Below are 21,418 nucleotides of genomic sequence, written 5' to 3'. Positions count from 1 at the left end.
CCACGGACCAATTTTTACAGTGTTAGACCCATCTAACACACTGAGCTTCTTTAGATTCTGTAATAACAGAAGCCAAATGAGGTGGACACAGTGTGATAATTTAATCTTATGAATATTTGGGTATCTGGGCAAAGTGACCCAGCTTTCGGAAGTACTGAGTTCCCACTGCTGTCTAACATACATGGGACCTGCCAGGACTCAACACCTCATAAAATTATACTGCTTCTACTGAGGTGTCCAAATGTTAGACTCAGTCATTTATGTCTCTGAGAGTATCTTGCAGACCAACTCATAGTAAATTACACCAAGCCATATTTAATACTTTACATTCCAGAAGGGTAAGGCTTAGACATTTGGTGTCTGGTCCAGTCCTGTCTGAGTAGGTACCATCAATATTATGCAGAACTGCAGTTATCAATGTTACTTACATTTGCTATTATTATGTGTTATGTTGAATATTTGAATGAATTGCATATTGAAATGTCAATAATTTAATATCTCTTAATTAATAATGCCTCTTGGTATATGCTTTGTATTTAAAAGCCACTCTTGAAAACACTTCATGGGTGATTGTTTGTGCTTACCTTTACCTTTCTAAAAATATGTAGTGAAAGTATAAGTTCTTCACAGTGAGGGTGGTGAGGCACTGGAATAGGTTGCCCAAGGAAGTTGTGAATGCTCCAACCCTGGCGGTGTTCCAAGGCCAGGTTGGACAGAGCCTTGGGCAACATAGTTTAGTGTGTGGTGTCCCTGCTCATGGCAGGGGGGTTGGAACTAGATGATCTTAAGGTCCTTTCCAACCCTAACTATTCTGTGATTCTATGAAAGCTAGTCATCAATGTTCCTTCTCTGGTCAGGAGAGATTCATGGTCCGATTCAGAAGTCTGTAAGATAGATGAAGTTATATTCCAGAAGTGTCTTTCCCTTTCCATTGATTAATACGGGATAAGTTAATTTAGTCTATATGCCTTTTTAATGATTCAGTTAGGTGAGATAAATTCTGCCCTTTCTGTCAGTGTGATCTTTATCAGTGGGACTGTCAAGGTGATGACTACTCTTATTGCCTGACCTTTTTGCAGGGTTGGGCCCATACTGCTTTTTCTAAAATATTTGCTGTGTACTTACATTAATGCATGTTTCTTTTTCTACAGCCAACATCTTGTATATGGCAAGCCAAGAAATGATGAAGGTTGTGGAGAGAGACAGTACAACCATAAAGCAAAACTTAAAGAAGGTAACTATGTAATACTCAGAGATTCCCAGGGAAGCCACCCAGGATGCCTGAGTAAATGTTACATCCACTTACACTTGTGCAAAACCAGAATTTCAGGAGGCTTGATTGTGCTTTTATGTTAGTGTCTTTCTGTTGACTTTGGAGAAGCCATAAAAAGGGTCACCGATCATTACAGTGTCATTGAGCCACACCTTTGTAGATGCAGCATTCAGCACTATCAGATGTAGTATTCCATCTGGTATGTTTTCCTAGGTGGAGGAGAAACAGTCTGTGTTCTGGCTAAGCCTGAGATGTGGTTCCCAGTGAGGCCAGTAGTTACATGGGTTCTGATCAGACAGGCAGATGGCCAGCCAGGGCATGAGTGCAGGTCAAGCAGAACATGTACCATCTGTGTTGTGTATCAGTTGATATCATGGGATTCTGCTGGCTTGATTTTTCCATGACAGCAAAACATAATAGAGAGGAGTCAGCAAAATTATTATGGCTCCACAGTTTCAGCCATTCAACTGTAGTGTAAGAGAAAGATACAGAAAGCGCATTCCTTGGAGACCAGAGCTACTTATATACAAGTAAATTAAGTCATTTCAGGGACCTTTCTCCTGCATTGAACTTTCTTGTCTGTACAGTTTTATTGTTGAAAGAGATACTGGTAGAGTTTTAGTCTGGATCGATGGCATTCTTACAATCAATTCCCAGGCAAGGTTCAGGGGTTGGCACAGGCCAGGAACTGTTCCTAGTTGGAGTTTTGATGTAGTCATCCTATTCTGGAGGCTGAGAAAATTTAATAGTGTGGCCATGGTGAGAAAATTCCAGATGGCCTATGAGCCAGAAAACTCACATTTACTAAACTACTGCTGAGGTAGACTCTGTGAGTAGATAATCAGTATAACAGATAATTCTAATGTATCCCCTTCCTTCCCTCCATTTTTTGGTATCACCCCTGTCATTCTGCTGGATGAATGATTCCAGCACTTTGCACTGGCAGAGCTTTTACTAGGAAAAGAGAACTTTCTAGGACAGAGGTCCTAGATCTCTCTAAGATTACTTTGTGCCTTATGAATAGATATGGTACAAAGTTCATCTCATAAATAAGTCTCTTTTTTTTTTTTGGTTGAAAATGGATTTGTTTTTTACTTATCCCATTTGTCTTCTCTGCACTTTGAAAGGTATGTTCAGGTGTTTCAGTTTTATTTTTATTTTTTAAGAAGTTGAAATAGCACACGTGAACACGGAACACTGCACTGCACTAGGCATGCCTGGTATTTCATTTTTATTGCAGAGCATTCAAAGTTGTTCTGCACTTTGGGGGCAATCTCAGTGAAGAAACTGAAGGGCTGATCTTGCAGATGGCAAATATTCTCAGTCTTAAACGAAACTTTCCATGAGTTAATCCAAAGCTGAGTGAATTCAAGGAAAATGATTGATTTTACTGAGTCACCTCTCCTGAGTGTCAGGGATCTGCAGAGTCTGCCTGTTCCCTGAGGAAAAGGGAGCTGTGACCTGAGGGTGACTCCAGCACACACAGTGCCTTCACCAAGCAGGGTCCAGTCCCACAGCACCTGAGTGGGACCAGGTAACAGAGTCCATCAACAGTCCCAGACAAGGCAAACCAATGGATCAGGTCCAGCATCCCTTCAGAGAATTCAGTCAGGAATAAAAGGAGACAGGGCCAGAGATGGGACTAGAGACAAGGCTAAGGCTACAAGGGGGTCCAAAGTCCATCCAGGAGGCATAGCCAAAGACATGAGGGAAGGCAGGATGCAAGGTGGGATCCATCCAGGCAACAAGCTATGTACAGTGTAGGTCAAATATCAATCTAGGGGACAGGACCAGGGCTGGAGGCAGATACTCTACAATACTCTTAGTTTGAGAGGCAGAGGCTAAAGGTAAAGGATAAAGATGGAGATCCTGGATCCATAGGCAGGGAGTGTGTGCCAGGGTCCCAGGCAAGCCTGTGAGTGCTCTGAGAGTAAGACTGCAGGTTACTATGCTAGGGTACAAAAGTGAAGAGTTTGAAGGAGCAGGACTTCAGGTGCTTTGGGAAATTTTAATCACAAGCGCGGGTGCTTGAAGTTAAGTATAAAAGCTTCATTGGATGAGGACCGTAGTGGTGGCAATGAGCTACAGTTCCAGTGACTTCAGGTGGTCTACTCAGATGCTTCACATTACAAAATCACTTTTTCTTTGTACTGAATGAAGGCCCATAGCCAACAGTAAGAGTTTGCAGGTGTCCTAGTCTGCTTCATCTGTGCTTCTGTTGACTCTGTCAATCTAAGCATGGCTTTGACAGGCAGGAGCTTTTTTAAACCTGTGTTAACTTTCTTGTATTGATTCTTCTATGTCCTCATACTTTTAAAGTGGCAAACATACTCAAGAAAACAAAAAGTTGAAGTGCACTTATAAGGAGTTGGCAAGCTGAAGAAAAAGCAGGTCTAAGAATGAAGCTAAATGTGTCTCTTTTTCATTTTCTAGTAATTTCTGGGAATGTAAGAATTAGGGAAAAAATTTGAGTTGGCATTATGTTAAATTTGAAGTGTATAGACAATAAAAATGGGCTTAACTTACAAAGGTTGGAAGTTTATAAAAACAGGAACTATAGTCCAACTTGCTATAGAACTGGCAAGCTGTCACTACAAAAAAATTTATACTGTTTAGTAGTCGCTGTGATCATATGCTAAAAGCCAATCTTAACACCTGACTTTGCCAGCTGCTGTGGAATAGAAAAGTTATTTCTGGATCTTATTTGCATTCTGTGATCTAAAGAAGAAAGAAGAAGAGACACTAAATTATTCCAATCTTTCCATGCCCAGGTTTAACTATAATTATGACTAGTTAGGGAGCAGGAGAAATTCTATCTCCATACCCCAGATTCTTAGTCTAATCATGCTAATTGCTCAGATATATATTGAAAGAATAGGAGCTGGAATATTTTTTGGATAATTAAGGTATTTCACTTACAATCTTCTAAAGACAGAAGTTGTACACATTAAATAGCAGTGGAACTGTATCAGAGTATTGAGTCTAAAGCAATTCATCTGGATCTAGCAGTATGTGAATGTAACTTCTTATTGCAATGACACAGGAAGCTGTGATACATCACAAACTCCAAACAAATAAGGTAAGGGATACTGGTAGAAGATTTGCTCAGCTTTCATGGTTAATCATTAGCTGAACACATCTAAGCCAGCAGAGCTATGTTCTTTCATGGTAAAAACACCAACTCCCTTTCCTAACAGAAACTGGACGCAAAGATACTACTGTGCTAGAGGAAGTTTATTGTCATTCCTGCACGAAACGAAGTGGGTGTAATTCTGTATTCTTAAAAGATGGATCAGCATTGAGCATCACAGAGCTTTTACAGATAGAATAAAATTTAAAAAGGAAAGGGAAAATGGTTATGTTGTGCATTGACTAGCGTGCCTGTTACAGACGATGATATTTCCATATAGAGGCTCTCTACAGCATAAGTTATTGAGACTGCATCAAGCCACATTCATTGCTTTTTTTTAAGACTTAGCTTATTGACTCTCTTTCTGTCAAGCAAGCTTATAAACCTATTGTAATCAAGAAGATATTGCATCAAAGGGTGCTTATAGAAGAATTTTTATTTTGAAAAAAGTCACCCCTCAGATTTTATATTTATTGAGATATATTTTGCTCATTAGTCCATGAGTAATACACAGTAGTCTTATTTCAAAGTATAGGGTCTGCTCCAGAGCCCATATAAATCAATAGGAGAGCTCTCACAGACTTCAGGAATTCTTGAATCAGTTTGGCAGTAAACTTTCTGTAATGGTTCATAATTTCTTGAGGCCGTAAATCATCTCCTCCAGCAACTGAAAATCATGATTCTTTTGGCTAGTATTTCAAATGAAAAACGGTTTATATGCTTCTTGAGTTTGACAGTGGTCTGGCGTAGCAGATACATCGTATAAGGAAAAAGACATGAAACATCTGAAGTAGAGGTACAGTGATGAAAAAACATGTGTTGTCTGAGAAGAATCATTTTTAATCAAATGGGAAAAAGTATAAACTGGAAGTTTATGGACTTATGATCTTATTCTCACTCAGATTGAGTGGTGGCATATAACCACCCATATATAGATAGTTAGGTGAGGAAGAAATTCAGTTTTGAAAAAAATAATGAAGTACGTTTGCCACTTCCTGCTTACTTTAGTGGTGTATTTAAAATGTAAAGTAATACAAGTTTATGTCACATCAATAATACCATAGAAAATGTGTTCTCCGAAAGTATCAACTAAACAGTGATATGCAGAGAATTAGAGTAAAAGTCACAAAAAAAATTATTTTCACAGAAAAAGTGCTAGGTTTTGCTTTTGAAAACTTGCCTTTGCTAGAAAAAGTTTTTAAAATTGAGCAACCAGGAACTATTTGACCCCTGAAGCAGCTGTTTTGATGTTGCCCAGTGGTTTTGTTTGAGTCCCTATAGACATCCACAGGGGTTTAGTAATTATTCCCAGTGAGAGGGGCATGTTCTGAAGGTGAGAGGTTAAAAGAATACTACAAATACTTTGCCTGCCCACAGCCCGAGCGAGTTGCCTGCCTACATTTGTGAAAAACCTTCCAAACACTCTTTTTTTTTTGAGTAGGTGCAAAGTGCTCTCTGGAGCCAAGAACACCTCTTTTTTGGCTAGTCTCACATCCTTTTTGGCCTGCTTTCCCTGGAGGTACAGAGTTGAAGTCAGGGAACTTGTACATGTGCTTGGGGATTTTGGTGCCTGTGTCATTGAGCCACAAGAACAACCTTCTCTTTGAAACACCCAGAACACCTAATCAGGGATCAGCATTTTCTCTCCTCAGTGGAAAAGGATCCAAGTGAGCGTTCAAGAAGATCAATGCACTACAATATTGCTTGTGTGTAATACTTCACTTGTTCTGTAACTGAGTTCTTGTTACCATCATTCGTGCTATGCAGTATTCTGAAAAAGAAAGGATGACATGAATTTCCAGGATTTTATGGAGGGGTATAAGGTGTGTGCTACACACAGTGAGTAAAGACAGCAGTATTTCTGCAGCCTTCTGAAGAATACTTAAGAAGTTACCATCCAACCTTACTACCCCTTAATCGCTTACCTTCCCTCCCTCTGCCACAGAGCTCATTGCATGGCAGTGAACAAAATTGCCATTTACTGCAGATGCTGCTGTTGCAAAGAGGGATCTGGCTGATTCCCCTTAGATAAAGACCCACTGAATGTAGACAGTGTCAGTCAGACTGATACCCAGGGGAAAATACTGTTTGCAGTAAATATGGTTGGAAGATTCTGGCCTGGTAATAGTGTTGCTTAAATAGCAGTTTCAGTTCTGTTTGTTTTTATTTCTGTATTTATACAGACTTGACTTCTGAAATATTCATGTTCCTGACACATCTAATTATATACCCTCAAAGGGCTTTTAAGTCTCCAAGAGTAACATAGATAATATAAATAAGTTAATCACCCTGGTTTGTTGTTAAATCTTGTGTATCCTTTTTATAAAAGCACATTTTTACTTTGCATTGAGTTTGACCTTTCATTATCTCTGAGAAGTTGGAAATACAAGTGGCCTCGCTTCATCTCTTGGTTCTATGTGCAGAGCAGTCAGTAGCATTGCTAACTGCAGCAAAGTTAAAGAGTAGCCCTTTCCCCTTCCTCAGTTTTACCAGATTTCCAGTTAACACTGACAAATGCATAAGAACAGGAGCCTTCATTCTGCCCGCTTGGTGGAACACCATACCTGACACTGGGGAGAGAAGCAGCACATCTTGAATCACGTGCAAAGTAGCCACTATGCCTGCCTGTGTCTCAGGGCTTGCATCCTAATTTCTCTGAAAGTAAAATGTTTCTCCATGCCCTTTCCAGACAGGGAAGCTTGTTCGTTTATTTTTTGTGTTGGTTTAACAAAACCGGCCATGTTCCTTATGTGAAATAAAATCACCACAAACACTTGAACTACCCATTACACCTTTACTGCAACCCCTACAGGTTAGTATGTAAAAATAGCATTGTCAATGGCCTTTTCTCAAGATGGTCCAGCAGAAAAAGTTTGGCTTTGCACTGCCCTTGGAAAGTTGAGGAATCCTATTTCTGGTAAAACAAGCTGAGAAGCAAGTTCCAAAGACATTGCCATCACACCAGCTGATCTCAACCACAACAGGATCACAAGGGGAGAGAGTTGATGTCTCAGAGAACCAGATCCCAAAGCATTTAGGGCTTTCTAGGGCAACGCCAGGTCTTTGAATTCTTCCCAGAAACTGATTAGTAAAGCCAAAGTATAACTGAAGCAAGTCCAAAAAAAAGCGTGTCCCAAACCAGTCTGTTCCCATGGCGTTTATTCTTTTGGCAGGATAAGGTGCAGATACTTTCATAATTCCAGAGAAGCTAAGTAATTTTCTATAAACCTTGATTAAATCTAAAATTAATTTTGGTTAATGCTTTTTAAACTTGTTTTCATCCAAGACCAAATGAAACTATTCACTGATTACTCTTGAGAGGTGCCACCCAGCGGGAAGCTACCGTCTCAACCAGTGAATGCACAAGGGAGTAATACTGATATAAAGTTAATGTATCAGAGAGAAGGATTTCAGCAAGGCCACTGGTACAGTCTTGCTTACCGTTGCACATGTGCTGCTAGTTTGTATGCACAGAGATCAGTCCTTCGCTCTTTGCCATCAGCTGGAGCGGTGCCTTCCCATGTAATAAGGTCCTAAAGTTGTTATAACATGTACCAAATTCCAGAGAGATAGAGGAAACTCAATATTTTTTAAATTTTTTTATTTGTTTTCTCAGTGTTGACCTATGACAGCTACAGCAGATGCATAGAAGAAATCTCTCTGTAATTTATAGTTCTGTGGACTGTCATACATACTAAAACAAGTGCCAATGGAGTCAACTGCAGGAAATCTTTATTATTTTCTTAGAAACTCTTTAAAATGTAAACATCCTGTTGATACAAATCTCAGATTCTTCTGATGTTTACTTAGCAGCTGCCATCATTGTGCAGTGTCTGAGTACACATACCATATTACAGGGTTCTGGGCTGACAGAGCCCTATTCTGACTTGTGTTTTATTTTACAGAACCTAAGGCTGAAAATACTTCTGAGCAATGTAATGGCAGAACAGCTTACGAGAACATTGCTGTTATCTTAAAATTATTTGAAATTTAGAAATTGCATGACTATTTCAAATACAGCAAATTGCCAGCAAAGATAACCCACATCACCTTTACTCTGCCCTCATCATCAGATCCTGAAAAGGACATGTTCTCATCGCTCCTAACAAGCAGGGTATTGCATCAGGAATCATACAAAGTCTTTGTCAATTCCAGTGGTAACTGCCATTTCACTTCTGAGTCAGGAATACCTGGAAGTCTCAGCATTCAATGTTGGAAAAGAATAAAAAATAATCCTCACACCCTCATGGCAGGAAAGTTATAAAAATGCAAATATTGAAAAGTTTAAGCCCAGAAGAAAAATAGAAAGAACCTTCTATTTATTGTATTGTAAATCTGATTATTTTTAAGCTAGTCTCATTATTTTGGGGGCCTGACTCACCATTTTTGAATGCTTAGGTTGGCAGCAGTTCTCCATTGCTGGTACAGTGGATGTGCTGACTCAGGATGTCTTTTACAGCCATGCACAGTCTGCAGGAAAATATGTACTTTACAGATCCATGCAAATCATGCAGTACATGCCAGTTTTTCCTACCATTAATGAAGATCCCATGTGCCTTTGGTTACGTATGGTTCATTAATCATACCTGCTTGCATGCTGCAATAGCAAAGCTCCTGATGTTAAAATGAAGATGAGAACATTTGGACTCTGGAAAGACGTATCTGTCTTAATATATTAGGAAAATAGGTAACATCCTAGCATCTATGTATTTTGTGGCTCAGTGTGGCATAGGCAAAGAGTACAGGCATTTTGTCATTCAAAAGGGGACCCTCAATGCCAGAAATGACAGTCAAGTATCTGTCAGGTTTCACAGAGCCTGTACCACAATCTGGGTTACTGAAAATTTACACCTTAGTTGAAATTCTGCTTTTAGATTTTATTGCATAATCATAGAACCATAGAATAGTTTAGGTTGGGAGGGACTTTCGAAGGTCATCTAGTCCACCTCATTTGCAATGAGCAGTGACATCTTCAGCTAGATCAAGTATAGGGAAGCATTTTGAAAACAATTCTGAATTCTTTTGGTGGTTTGTCATTAAGAAACATGTATGTTAAGGTTTTAGATTTGCAGGCATATGCACACATAGACACACAGAATGCACACACCAACATCTGCACATGAAATAAGCAGACAAAATAACTGCAGCATCAAATAAAGTTCTTCCTGTTATAAAACTGTTCTTAGTTGGTTATAATGTACCCAAACTTTAATTGCATATATGACACAAGTGTCTATCCTACCTTGACTCTTTATTTTTTGTTTCAGTCCAAAGGGTTCTACAGCATCTACAAATAAGGTTCAGGGGAAAATGCATTGTTATCTCATGGTAAAATTCTTGGCTTAGAAAGAGAAGCTGTTCATAAAATCATAGGATCATAGAATGGTTAGGGTTGGAAAGGACCTCGGCAGAGGAGATAGGTGCTGAGCTAGCATAGAGGGAACTAGTGAGTGAGGGGTAAACAGAGAGGAGGAGGAGGCAGGAAGAATCAAAGGCTCCTTTTGTTCGGATAGAGGTAGGCTTCTGGTGCTATATGAGATGGTGGATTTGAGCTACCCAAGTAAGACTGGCATATGAGATGAGCAAGATGTCTGTAGCAGCAGTGGAGACCAAACAGGATAGGCTAGCATATCATGAGGTCACAGAATCATTTAGGTTGGAAAAGACCCTTAAGATCATCGAGTCCAACTGTTTAAACTACCACTACGAGATATTTATATATGGACACCTGTATCATGCTTTATTAGTTTACTTGTAGGAATCTACAGGTGCAGTAGGTATTAGAGGTGCAGATGACCCCATGAGAATCAATAGGAATCTACTGAAGAAGTCAAGGCGGAATTTGGCCTTTAAACATGGACATCTGGTTTAATTTTGGGCACTGTGGAGTATCCCCATCTGGCTGCCATCTGTTTTGCCAGAAAGTCCTATAAAATCTGTCATACCCGCCAGTCTCATGCAGATGCCTCAGGTATCTAGAGCGTCTCAAATGGCAGCTTAGGCAACTGAGTTCTTAGTGGAGCCTGAATTGCAGCTTCACCCCACCCTACAGTAGACACCTACTGTTTCAGCTGAATAGCTTTCTAAACACTGCTAGCTTTATTGAGTGTATCTTTCCTTGCTGTGTGGTGGGAATTTGGATGCCTGTTACACATGCAAACACCACACTACAGGTAACTGTATTTACATGATTTTTACGTTGAACTGAACCCAACCCTGGTGCTAGGTACAACTGACAGTTTGAAAGATATTTGAGCAATAGGGCTGGGAATAGAGCTTCTGTACTAATAAAAAAGTGAAGAATTGCTGGGGGGGGAAGCAGCTAGGGTTGGAATTGAGACTCAGAATGGGATGGATTAAACAGAAGACTAAAATTTGGACTTGGCAGGGCAAGAATGTGGGACTAGAGTAAGAAGCAGAAGTAGTGGAAATTGGAAATTGGAGAATACAGCTGAAACAATGAGCCAAAGGGGAGTGGAGCCAATCCTGAGACCAGAAAGGAACAAGACAGAAGTCATACTTGGAAAGACTGGACAAATGATGGACCAGCAAGGCCAGTAGGTGGTAAATATTCTGCCCTTTTCTGCTTGGAATGGAACTTAAATTTCCAAAACCTTATCATTCCTCTTCTCAGCAGGTGCCCTTGGCTCTGTTTGCATGAAAAACAAGAGAAGCACAATGTAAGAGAATTTGTAGAGGTAAATAGTAAGTGGTGAGGACCTGAAGTTCACAATGTGGGCATCTCGGAGAGTTAGTACTTCAGCCAGCAGTTGTCTGATGCCATGGACTGAATGTCCATTACTGACTGGAGCTCACTAAGGGCGATCCTGAAGAGCATTTTTCCCTTTGTTTCAGTTGAAAGGAGTTCATACACTCTGAGACTACTCCATGATGTGAACCAAAGCATGGTAAATGTGTACATGACATTTGCTTCATTAACACACAATAGATCCAAACTAAATCAGTAATTTCCATGCTGGACACCCCCAGCATGACACCCAGCAGGGAGATGTCCCATGTTCCTCTGGCCAGAATCTGACAGTCCAACCTCTTTCAATTATGCCATTACCTTAAGGGACAGAGGCCTAAGGCAGCAGATCCAGAGGTGCTAACACTGTTGCCAGTGTTAGGTAGTAGTAGGTGCCACATACCTAGTTTTTAGTTTACCTCCTTCAAGTCCAGCAGACTGTATATGCAAGCTCTGCTAAAACCAGTTGATACTGCATTTCCAAGCATTTCAAAGTTTGGGATCTTAATTCAGACACCTTTTATGTATGCATTAAGGTGGTCTTTCATTAAAACATGACTTCTTTCTTTTTCCCCTTTCATTCACCAAAAGAGCTGTGTAATGAAGGATGCAGAACTCCTACCTCATTTCTGGCAGAAGTGGTAAAATGCCTGTAGAAAGAAATAGGGAACTATAGTAAGGAAAAATGGCAGTGTTCAAGGCCAGGTGGGATGAAGTCTTGGGTGACATGGTTTAGTGTGTGGTATCCTTGCCCATGGCAGGGGGTTTGGAACTAGATGATCTTAAGGTGCTTTCCAACCCTAACTATTCTACGATTCTGTGATTCTGTAGCTTCATGGTAAAGGCACCTAAACTTCACATCCAAGATGGACTGTTCGTGAAGTCATTAATATATCTTTCATAGATGGTCACAGTTTATCCTCACTTTTCTAAGTATCTCATTCAAGGCCTTGAAATCTGTTTTGCAGACAGATAAGACAGTGTTTCAGAACACGCACAAATGAAGTCCAGGAGTGCTGTCCTTTGGTCATAGTCCATTCTGTGTGATGCTATGCACACTGGGAAGTCAGCTCTAGGTGTTTCAAACTACACCGCATACTTTCAAATTAATGCATGTAGTTTGACATTAATTTCTGTGCTCTCCATCTGCAAAATGGAGATGAAAATGGTCACTAAGGTGTTGCAAAACTAGATTAATAAATGCGAGCATGCAGATCCTGTAGTGGTGCGTGCCAGAGCAATGCACATAGGAAAATAAATTCTGTCGTTTACAGACAGAATATGAAATATGTAATAAATAAATCCTCAGACCACACACAGAATTTAAAACAAAAAATGTTATCAAATAGCAGCTCATCAGCTGAACGTCATCCTGTCAGTGGATTGAATGAGTCAAGGATCCTTTGGATCATGCAATGAAAGATTAAACCATAATGCAAATATACCAGACGCAGCTAAGAATGCATATAAATCTATTGTTCAGGCGTTTCCAAATCTGTGAGTTCTCAAGTTTACAACCCTACCTGGAGAACAGCCCATTTCACAGGTCTTACAGACTAAGCCAAGTATTTTATCCTTCATAAGTGTAAATGACTTTTTGTCTTTTTCTAAATAATCATGAGACAAGACTCTATGACTAGCCTATCCAAATATCTACTAAGGTGAGGGACCACTCCATTCAATTGCTCCATTTCTTTTTTTCTCATTGTCATAATCTTTATTTTTGTATCTGTTGGTAATGGAGCCCGGGGTTAAACATAATTTGATCAGATGTTTGGCTTTCAGAAGGCCTGAGTGCAGCTGGCCATTTTACATTAGCTTTTTGTTAGTGTGACATCCTACAGTTTATGAATCAAAGGCAAGATCAAAAGACATTTTCTGCTAAAACAAACGACATACCTTGTTTCCAGCAATTAGTGAGTGACAAAGGAAACCAGTAATGTTTGTTAGTGTGGGACAGCTTATGTTCTATGTTTTAAATATACATAGAAGTATAACTTGGGTTGCTGTCTGTGCAACTGGGATACTATATTTTCAATACAGGCAATAGTCAGTAAAGTCCAAGATTTGAGTACGCTTCAACAAGAGAAAAGCAAGTTAGACAAAAGCTTGTAACATTTTGTAAAATGCTGTCTGGGCTCTCAGCCCACCTCTGCCCCAGTGGGTGCATGTATTTATATTCCACATGGCTACAAAAATGATGGAACTGAAGATTTTTGTGATGAAAGGAAAACTTCTTGTCCCCTAATTTATGATAGCATTGCTCAATTAATCACTGAAGTACAGAAATGAAATATGAAACAAATGAGAGTAATGCAATTGGACCAAGCTCTGTGTGTGATGTTGAGCAATCAATAATCTTCTGGTACCTCCATTCGAACATTTTAGGATAAAAAGTCCTCGTTATTAATCTTGTTCCTGTAGAGTTTTAAATCTGTAGGTTTTCACAATCTCCCAGACAACCATTCTCCCCTCAAATACTTCACAGAAATTGAAAAATACAGCTGTAGCATGCAAAGTTGAGATGAAAATGTGTGAAACTGATGACTTTGGAAAGAGCGACATTCAGTGTTTCTAACAGAGAGAAAAAACACTTCGTTAAATATATTTGCCAGGAATTTATGACTTTGGTGTTTAGGTGGGCCCCAAAGCACCTGCTTCATTTATGTCATTGAACAAGGTTATAAGGGCAAGCTCAAAACAAAATAGGCTTTGGTATAATTCTAGTTCCATATTACAACCCAAAAGAAAATTGCTCATTGATCTCCAGGAGGTGCCTGTGCTCTAGACAGGCAGCTTTTCACAGAGATAAGAGAGAGAGCTGGGATTGTTCAGCCTGGAGAAGGCTCTGGGGAGACGTTACTGCAGCCCTTCAATGCTTAAAAGGGGCTTGTAAGAAAGATGGGGAGAAACGTTTAATAAGACAGGTTGTGATAGGACAAGGGCGAATGGTTTTAAACTAAAAGAGGGTAGAATCAGACTAGATATCGGGAAGAATATTTTTACAATGAGGTTGATGAAACAGAGATGTGGGTGGTGCCAGAGAAGTGGTAGATGCTCTATCCCTGGAAACATTCAAGGTCAGGTTGGACCAGCTCTCAACAACTTGATCTAGCTGAAGATGTCCCTGCTTATTGCAGGGGGGTTGGGCCAGATGACTTTTAAAGGTCCCTTCTGGCCCAAACCATTCTATGATTATAAAATTAGCCAAGCAAAAAAAATTTTGCTTCTGAGAATGACCATAATTGCTGTTATTCTAACATAGCTGAGTGGATCACCACTAGTTTACATCTAATACTGAGGTTAAGAACAATAGCTGCTCCTCCACCTAAGGCCCCAACCAGGCAGGTGGTTCGAGATAACGCCTAACAGATGCCATTAAGACTGAGCTATTCACACATGTAGAGTAACCTCCTGCTTTCTCTTAGTTACTATCTGGAAGAAAGGCATAAAGGTTAGCTCCTTCAGCTGGGACATAACATCGAGTTTACTAGTAATTTTGCTGTTCGATTAAATAGCTAGAAAGCGACCACAGAAAATAGACAACAGCTAGGGCAAACACAGCAGTTTGCCTGGTTAGGGGTGGACTCCATGGACAACTAGATGTTTTTATCCATAATAACAAATTTCTTAAGACAGCCAGACTTTCATCAGCAGATCTCTGTTTTCAGAGTTAAAACTGTATTGTGTTCCACAGTTCTACAAAGGAGGAAAGTGAGTCACAGAGTATTTAATTGCCTTCATCGTAATTGCAGACTTGGAAGCAATCAAGAACTACTAATTTGGTATTCCTCACAGTATATCTTGGGTCATGAAGCATTGCTTATTTCAAAATAATTCAGGGCTGTTTGGTTGGATATTGGTTTCTTCATCAGTAATGTTTCAAATTAATGGTTTGGTATGCTTTGATTTCTAGCTGATTTTCTACTATGGAACTGGAGACAGCTGGTGTCCACAGCACTACTACGATGAGATCAAAATGGATTTTCCAGACGGGGACATTCGCCTTTGTGAGAAAGGGCTCCGCCACGCCTTTGTGCTGGATGCCAGCAAGGAGATGGCTGCCATGATTACAGACTGGTTACAGGATGACCTGACCAAATTATAAACACAGATTCAGTGATTAACAAGAAACTGGTGTAATTATTTTGTGAACGTGTAATTTTTTGTGAGAGAGTCTGTCCTATTTTTTTCTGTTTATTATATATTATGCTTGGTTTATATTAAGATATTTAAGAGAAAGCTGAAGAGAGACTGGCTGGTCCAAAGTATAGTTTTATTGATTCAGTAGTGATGAATCTTCATCCTGTGTCTACAGGACTCTGCAGGACTTGGCAAAGGGTGGAATATTTATTGTCTGCTATCACTCTAGACAGCACTGATTCACTGGCTACAAGTGCACCTGAGTTACTACCACCTCACTCAGCTGCTGGAGAACTGTCAGGGATGGGCTTGGGGCAGCCCAACTGGACTACTTTAGAAAGAAACACCAGGCTACTCTGTACGGATAGAAATCTCCCTCTGGATGGATCCTGGCAGTGGATCCTGTGTGCTGTGAAAGGCCTGGCCCGCTCCACGCATCTCATCCATCCAGATAACCCTGGTGCATGACAGCCAGAACAGCCCACAGCCCCAAGACAACCCTAATGCTGTCTCATCCAGGTCAGATAGGGTTGGTGGTCAATCAGAGCTCAGGATGAGTTCAGGATGAGTACAGGGGAACTGCACAAGCTGAGGTGTGCAGTTTCTCCAATACTCAGAGGGGGTTTAGGGTGCTGCCAGGACTCCACAGGGTATTAAAAATACAATAACGTAACTGAGGCTGCTCAACAAGGGAATACATATGGAGCTCTTGTCTGGAACGTGGCCAAGTCTTTCAGTTTTCAGTTGACTATAGAGAAGGTAAAGGACACTGGTCAAATGTGCCAGTACTAAAGGTTAAAATAGATTGTAGAATCCATACATAACTGCGTACAGGTGGCCTGGCTGTCCTAATGAAGTCCATGCGAACAGTGCTTGCTCAGCAACTTTAAAGAATTAAACCTGTTTTGATGCATGCCTAAATTTCAGTTCTTTGCTTGAAGGACTGAAGTATGGAATTTTCTGCCAAGCCACAAATTAGGTAAGTCCACTGTGAGAAAATGACTATTACTGTGCCATGGTTGCACCCCTGAAATGGCATGAAATGTTACTATTGAGAACCAGATCCTTGCTGTAGCACATTGTTGACAAGTACACTGTTCCTCACATTTGTTCATTTCTCTCCTTCACGGGTAGCAAGAAACTAGAAAAAATCATCCTACCAGTTGTGATAACAGAAGAAGTTACAGATAGATAGATATCTATAGCTAAATAGCTAGAAATGAAAATAATGTAAGTAAGGGGCACAGAGCCAAATGTAATCAGGAAAAGCTTTCTAGCCATGAACCTGTGCAATACGCTCCCTGTGGAGGTCATGGAGACATTTATAAACAAAACACTACAGAATGTAGTCAGGAGAAGCCCTGCCCTTCCAGACACAAGAATCTAGATGATGCATTGGGTATCTTAACTTATGATTTATTAAGAGTTTTAATATGGTACTAATTAGAATGGTACTGGAGAATGTTCTCTGGGATGCAGAAAGGATGATTAATTCCTTCATCTTTTCCTAAGAAACCCACACCTTCCACTTCTCTCTAAGTCCACCTTGAATCTTTCATTAATATTTAGAGCAATTTGTAACAGCATTCAGTTTCTGGATATTTTGAACTAGTTTCCAAACCTGCAGTCAGAGAGTGGATTTAAGTGACCTTCTTCACATCAGAAACTGCTTTTCAGACCAGCCAGTGGATTTTCAGATTACACTGCTGTGTAATAAAGCAGGTACTGATGCTTAAGGCAGGAACATTGAGACCACAGTTGCAGCAGCACAGGGAGGAACAGGACATGTTCAGAGTGAAGTGACCATGCCTGTGCAACTGATTCTGTTTATGGAAGAGTCATGGGACATTCTTTCTTTCTACAGGGTCATATTTGGTCATGATCAAAACAATTCCTGTGCTCACTTTAGAAATCCATAATTGTAGGTGTCTGTGTGTGTTTCAGTAGCCCCCAGATGCCGGCATGCATTCCTGTTGGATGGCCTTACGGCAGATGCTCATTGCATCTATTAGCCTAGGTGCTCCATGAGGCAGAGGTGGGGGGCAGGGTGTTCACATACATGGGTATAGATGTATGTACACATAGATATATATACACATATACACCTCTTTATCTGTTAGCAACATATAAAATGCAGTTCACTTGGTTGTTTTGGTTTGCACATTGAACTGGTTGAACAAAACATTTTTTCTTCAAAGTATATGGAATTGGGTAATAAGCAAGGACTCAGTTTATAAAAGTTCAGCTGTTTTAGTGGATCTCTTGAGGACAGAAAAAATCTTGCATTAACCAAAGATGACAAGCGACTATTAAAGCGTGGAAACTGAAGCACCTATGAGCAGCAGTTGTTTACAGTGCATTATTCGTATACTTTGTATGGGGAATTAATTTTGCAATACTTGACTTGTGTATGCCTTTTATAAAAGTGTTAATCCATTATAATAAATCCTACTGACTGCATTAAGACCTAAACTGAGATTAGATCTGGTCAGTGGTGGTCAGATCTACTGCAGGATAATGCCTTACGATTTTCTTAAATGAATTTTCTCTAGCATTATCAAAACCGTATTGCTTCAATTGCTACCTTCCTCCTAAAGCTGTTTCTGTAAGGCTAAGATCTGAAAATCTGCTACTCTAATCATTGCAAAAAAGCACAGGTCTAGATTTCACAGCTGTATTTCCTAAGAGGAGCAGATCTCACACAATGAGAAACCAGCTCCTCTGAAGCCCATGGTGTTCATTGTGACTCCAGGCAAAGAGTGTCAAAAGTGCTTATGGTCCAAGTGTGCCAACTTCCCATGGAAACACACTGTGGTCTTGCTTATTTTAGACTATTTTAGAGTTCTTGGAAAACCTATCACAAATGAATTGACTATATGCAGTAGCACCTAATCTCTGTCATTCACATTTGTGCTTAATTCTCACGACACGAGTAATCCTGCTAGCTTCAGTGACTGACTCACGTTCAAGTGTTTTGCTAGATCGATACCTTTTATGACAAAGTACACAATTCCAATAACAAAAATAAAGACGTTTATGGTAAAATGTAACTCAATTCTTTATTTTTACAACTTGTTCACTTTCTTTATTCCTTCATGCATACAAAATTCACAAAAACACTTGCCAAACCCCAAATTTCACAAGCAATGTAGGCATCTGTGAAGTGCAGAGAAAACCAGTGGGTGGTAGGCACCTGACCCACTTCAGCATTTTTATCCAGAGCCACTCCAAGATAATCAATCAGTTTTTCCCCTTCCTCCCTCCAGCTTTGTGTTTGCTGCTTTGAATGAGCTATAAAGCGTGTGGATTAGTGAGGTTTGTCCCTTCAGGAAGCTTGATGAGTGCTTGCCCAGTGTTTATGGTGAAGAATTTGGGGTTGGACTCCAAGCTAAACACCAGTTTCTTGACTCACAGGAGACATCACATACATAAGCCACAACAGATAATCTCTTCTCTGCAGCTGAGGTCATCTGTATATTTATTTTACAGAAAATTGTTTTTTACGTGCATCCACTCCCTGTCCCTTTCTTTGGTCTCGCTAATTGCCAGCAAAGACTTTAAACAAGATGTTCAATGTTATCATTAATAAAGTCACTCAAGCTATTACTGGGTTTGGATAAACTTACTAGACCCAAGAGACTTGCTTTACTCTGTGTCACAGGTCACACTCAGATTCCCAACTACACTAAGTATCTCAGGCTCTTCACTTGCAGGCAAATGTTCTCCTTCCTGGCACGTTCACAAAATAAGAATCCAGAGAGTGTTTGTGAGTGACCAGGAACCATTAAAACACCATATATTTCTGGAACAGTTGATGGAGTTGGAGTACAAGCAGCATATACAGCATTAACAGTACAAGCCAGCTGCCAGAAGTGATAGTTGCTCTCAGCAGCATCATGCAGAAGTTATGAAACAGGCTGACACGCATGCTCAGATGGGACAGCCAGGGAGAGATTTAATTAAAGACTGTTTTCACGTGATTAAGGTCACAGCAAATGGACTAGTTTTTTCCATTCCACCTATTGCCGTCCAACCCAAACCATTCTATGATTGCAAGAATGTGCTTGCAGGGAGGTAGTTGCGTTGTGGAAAGTGGTTTACAGCAGCTATTAAATTCACAGAATCAGAATGTTTGGGGCTGGAGGGGACCTTAAAACTCATGTAGTTCCAACACCACTGCCACAGGCAGGGACACCTTTTACTAGACCAGGTTGCTCCATGCCCCTGTGTCCAACCTGGCCTTGAACACTGCCAGCAATGGGGCAGCCACAGCTTCTCTGGGCACCCTGTGCCAGTGCCTCACCATCCTCATAGTGAGGAAGTTCTTCCTAAGATCTCATCTAATCTCCCCTCTGTCAGTTTCAAGCCATTCCCCCTTGTCCTGTCACTACATGTCCTCGTACGAAGTCCCTCTCCAGCTTTCTTGTCATCCCCTTCAGGCACTGGAAGTTGCTCTAAGGTCTCCCGAGCTCTTCTCCAGGCTGAACAAGCCCAGCTCTCTCAGACTGTCTCCATAGCAGAGGTGCTTCAGCCCTCTGAGCATCTCCGTGGCCTCTTCCGGACTCGCTCCAACATGTCCATGTCCCTCTTGTGTTGAGGACTCCAGAGCTGGATGCAGTACTGAAGGTGGGGTCTCACGAGAGGGGAGTAGAGGGTGAGAATCACATCTCTCGACCTGCAGAATGTTGTTTAAAACATCTGACTCTGTCTGACTGCAGTGTTTGCCAGTCAGACACTCAAAGGAGATTTTATTCCATCCTGTTTGAAGGAATTCACAATGAAAGAAGCTGCGAGTTTACAAATATTTCAAACTCATGTTAAAGCCCCCAAGTTCTACAGTACACTGTGTTTCATATATTAAGAGAATGCTTGTGCATGGAGATGGCTTGGAATTGAGGAAAAGAGGCTTTCTCAGTGTCAGGACCCTGCTACTCCTTTTCCCTAGCAGGCACACTTAAAACTGATAGAGATCCAGCTGTTCCAGTCTAATATGTTAGGAACAGGAATACCATTTACAGAATATAAATGTTTTAAAGTGTGAATATCATCTGCTTTTATCATGCAGGGCATACTGTAACTCATGTTTATTAGGAAGGAAACTGTAGTATCACCCACAAACACACCCCATCCCAGGGTTTAAAGCATCCAGAATGAACTGGAGTGTGTAACTCCAATGACAGCCCCAATACAGCATCAATAAAGTCAGTAGGATTGCACGCAGGTTTAGGGAAACCCAAGTGGTTGGTTGACCAAGACCAGGACAACAGAGGTAACATGAACAAAGAGCTTCAGTACAAAAATATGTGCCAGACAGGAGTTTCCTTTTATCCTTGTATTCCTACTAGTTTGCACCAAAATAGGACAGTCCAACACAGATGGATTCCTATAGAACTGGCACTTTGTGATAATGAGGATTTAATGTGATGGATTAAGCTAATCTTACAGACTCTCTGCTTTCTGGATATTCCATAATTTTTAAGTCCCAGGGTGTTTTATTAGCTATTAGGAAAAAAAACCAAACAAACAAACAAAAAAAACCCCAACCCAACTTTGAAAAGGGAAGAACAGACTAATAAAAACCTATATTCACTTAAAAGCAATCTTTCTTTAACAAAACATTTGCTGCGGTGGTACTAAGCAGCCTAATCTCTCAAACACTAAGCAATGTATCATGTACCAGTGATTCCTACCAGGAATGAAACTACCAGACCTGATTTGGGAAAAGGACTCTAATACATTCTTCTTGGTATTTTTTCATTTCCCAAATTTTGAAATTCCCAATTCCATCCTCATGTCTTAAGGGGGTATTTTGACCAGACGTAACCAAGTCGGGTTTCTCCCTCGCCCCTCCAGAAGACCTGTTGCCCTGGGCTCCCTCTGCAGAGACCACAGCAAGCTGGCACCTGCTGGGGCAGAGTCCTGTGCTCAAGGCAAACCCATCAGGCCAGCTTTGTGTGGTCACAAGCATAATGATGTGAGCCAGGGGGAGCCTTCCAACTCTCACATCTACCCCCTCAATTCAATAGTTCCGAGCCTCTAAAGCTTTCTATTCACGTCAATGAAGAGAATCCTGTTTGGTTCGCTGGAGCTGGGTAGTCAAGGCAGGTGAAACATATTCAGAAAT

The 21,418-nt window shown here is 40.6% G+C and overlaps 1 protein-coding gene across 1 annotated transcript; it reads left to right on the top strand.

The window, feature by feature from the left end:
* Positions 1-1,151: 1,151 nt before the first annotated feature.
* Positions 1,152-15,259, top strand: LOC104405894 (UPF0554 protein C2orf43 homolog; the record flags this gene model as incomplete). Its single annotated transcript, XM_010014733.1, has 2 exons — positions 1,152-1,234; positions 15,068-15,259. Coding segments are annotated over 2 exons (275 nt in total), but the record flags the coding sequence as incomplete, so codon positions are not given.
* Between the last annotated feature and the right edge of the window lie 6,159 nt (positions 15,260-21,418).

Source organism: Nestor notabilis, unplaced genomic scaffold (genome assembly GCF_000696875.1).
Source record: "Nestor notabilis isolate BGI_N333 unplaced genomic scaffold, ASM69687v1 scaffold11965, whole genome shotgun sequence".
NCBI lineage: Eukaryota > Metazoa > Chordata > Aves > Psittaciformes > Psittacidae > Nestor > Nestor notabilis.
This window is presented reverse-complemented; position numbering and strand designations above follow the sequence as displayed.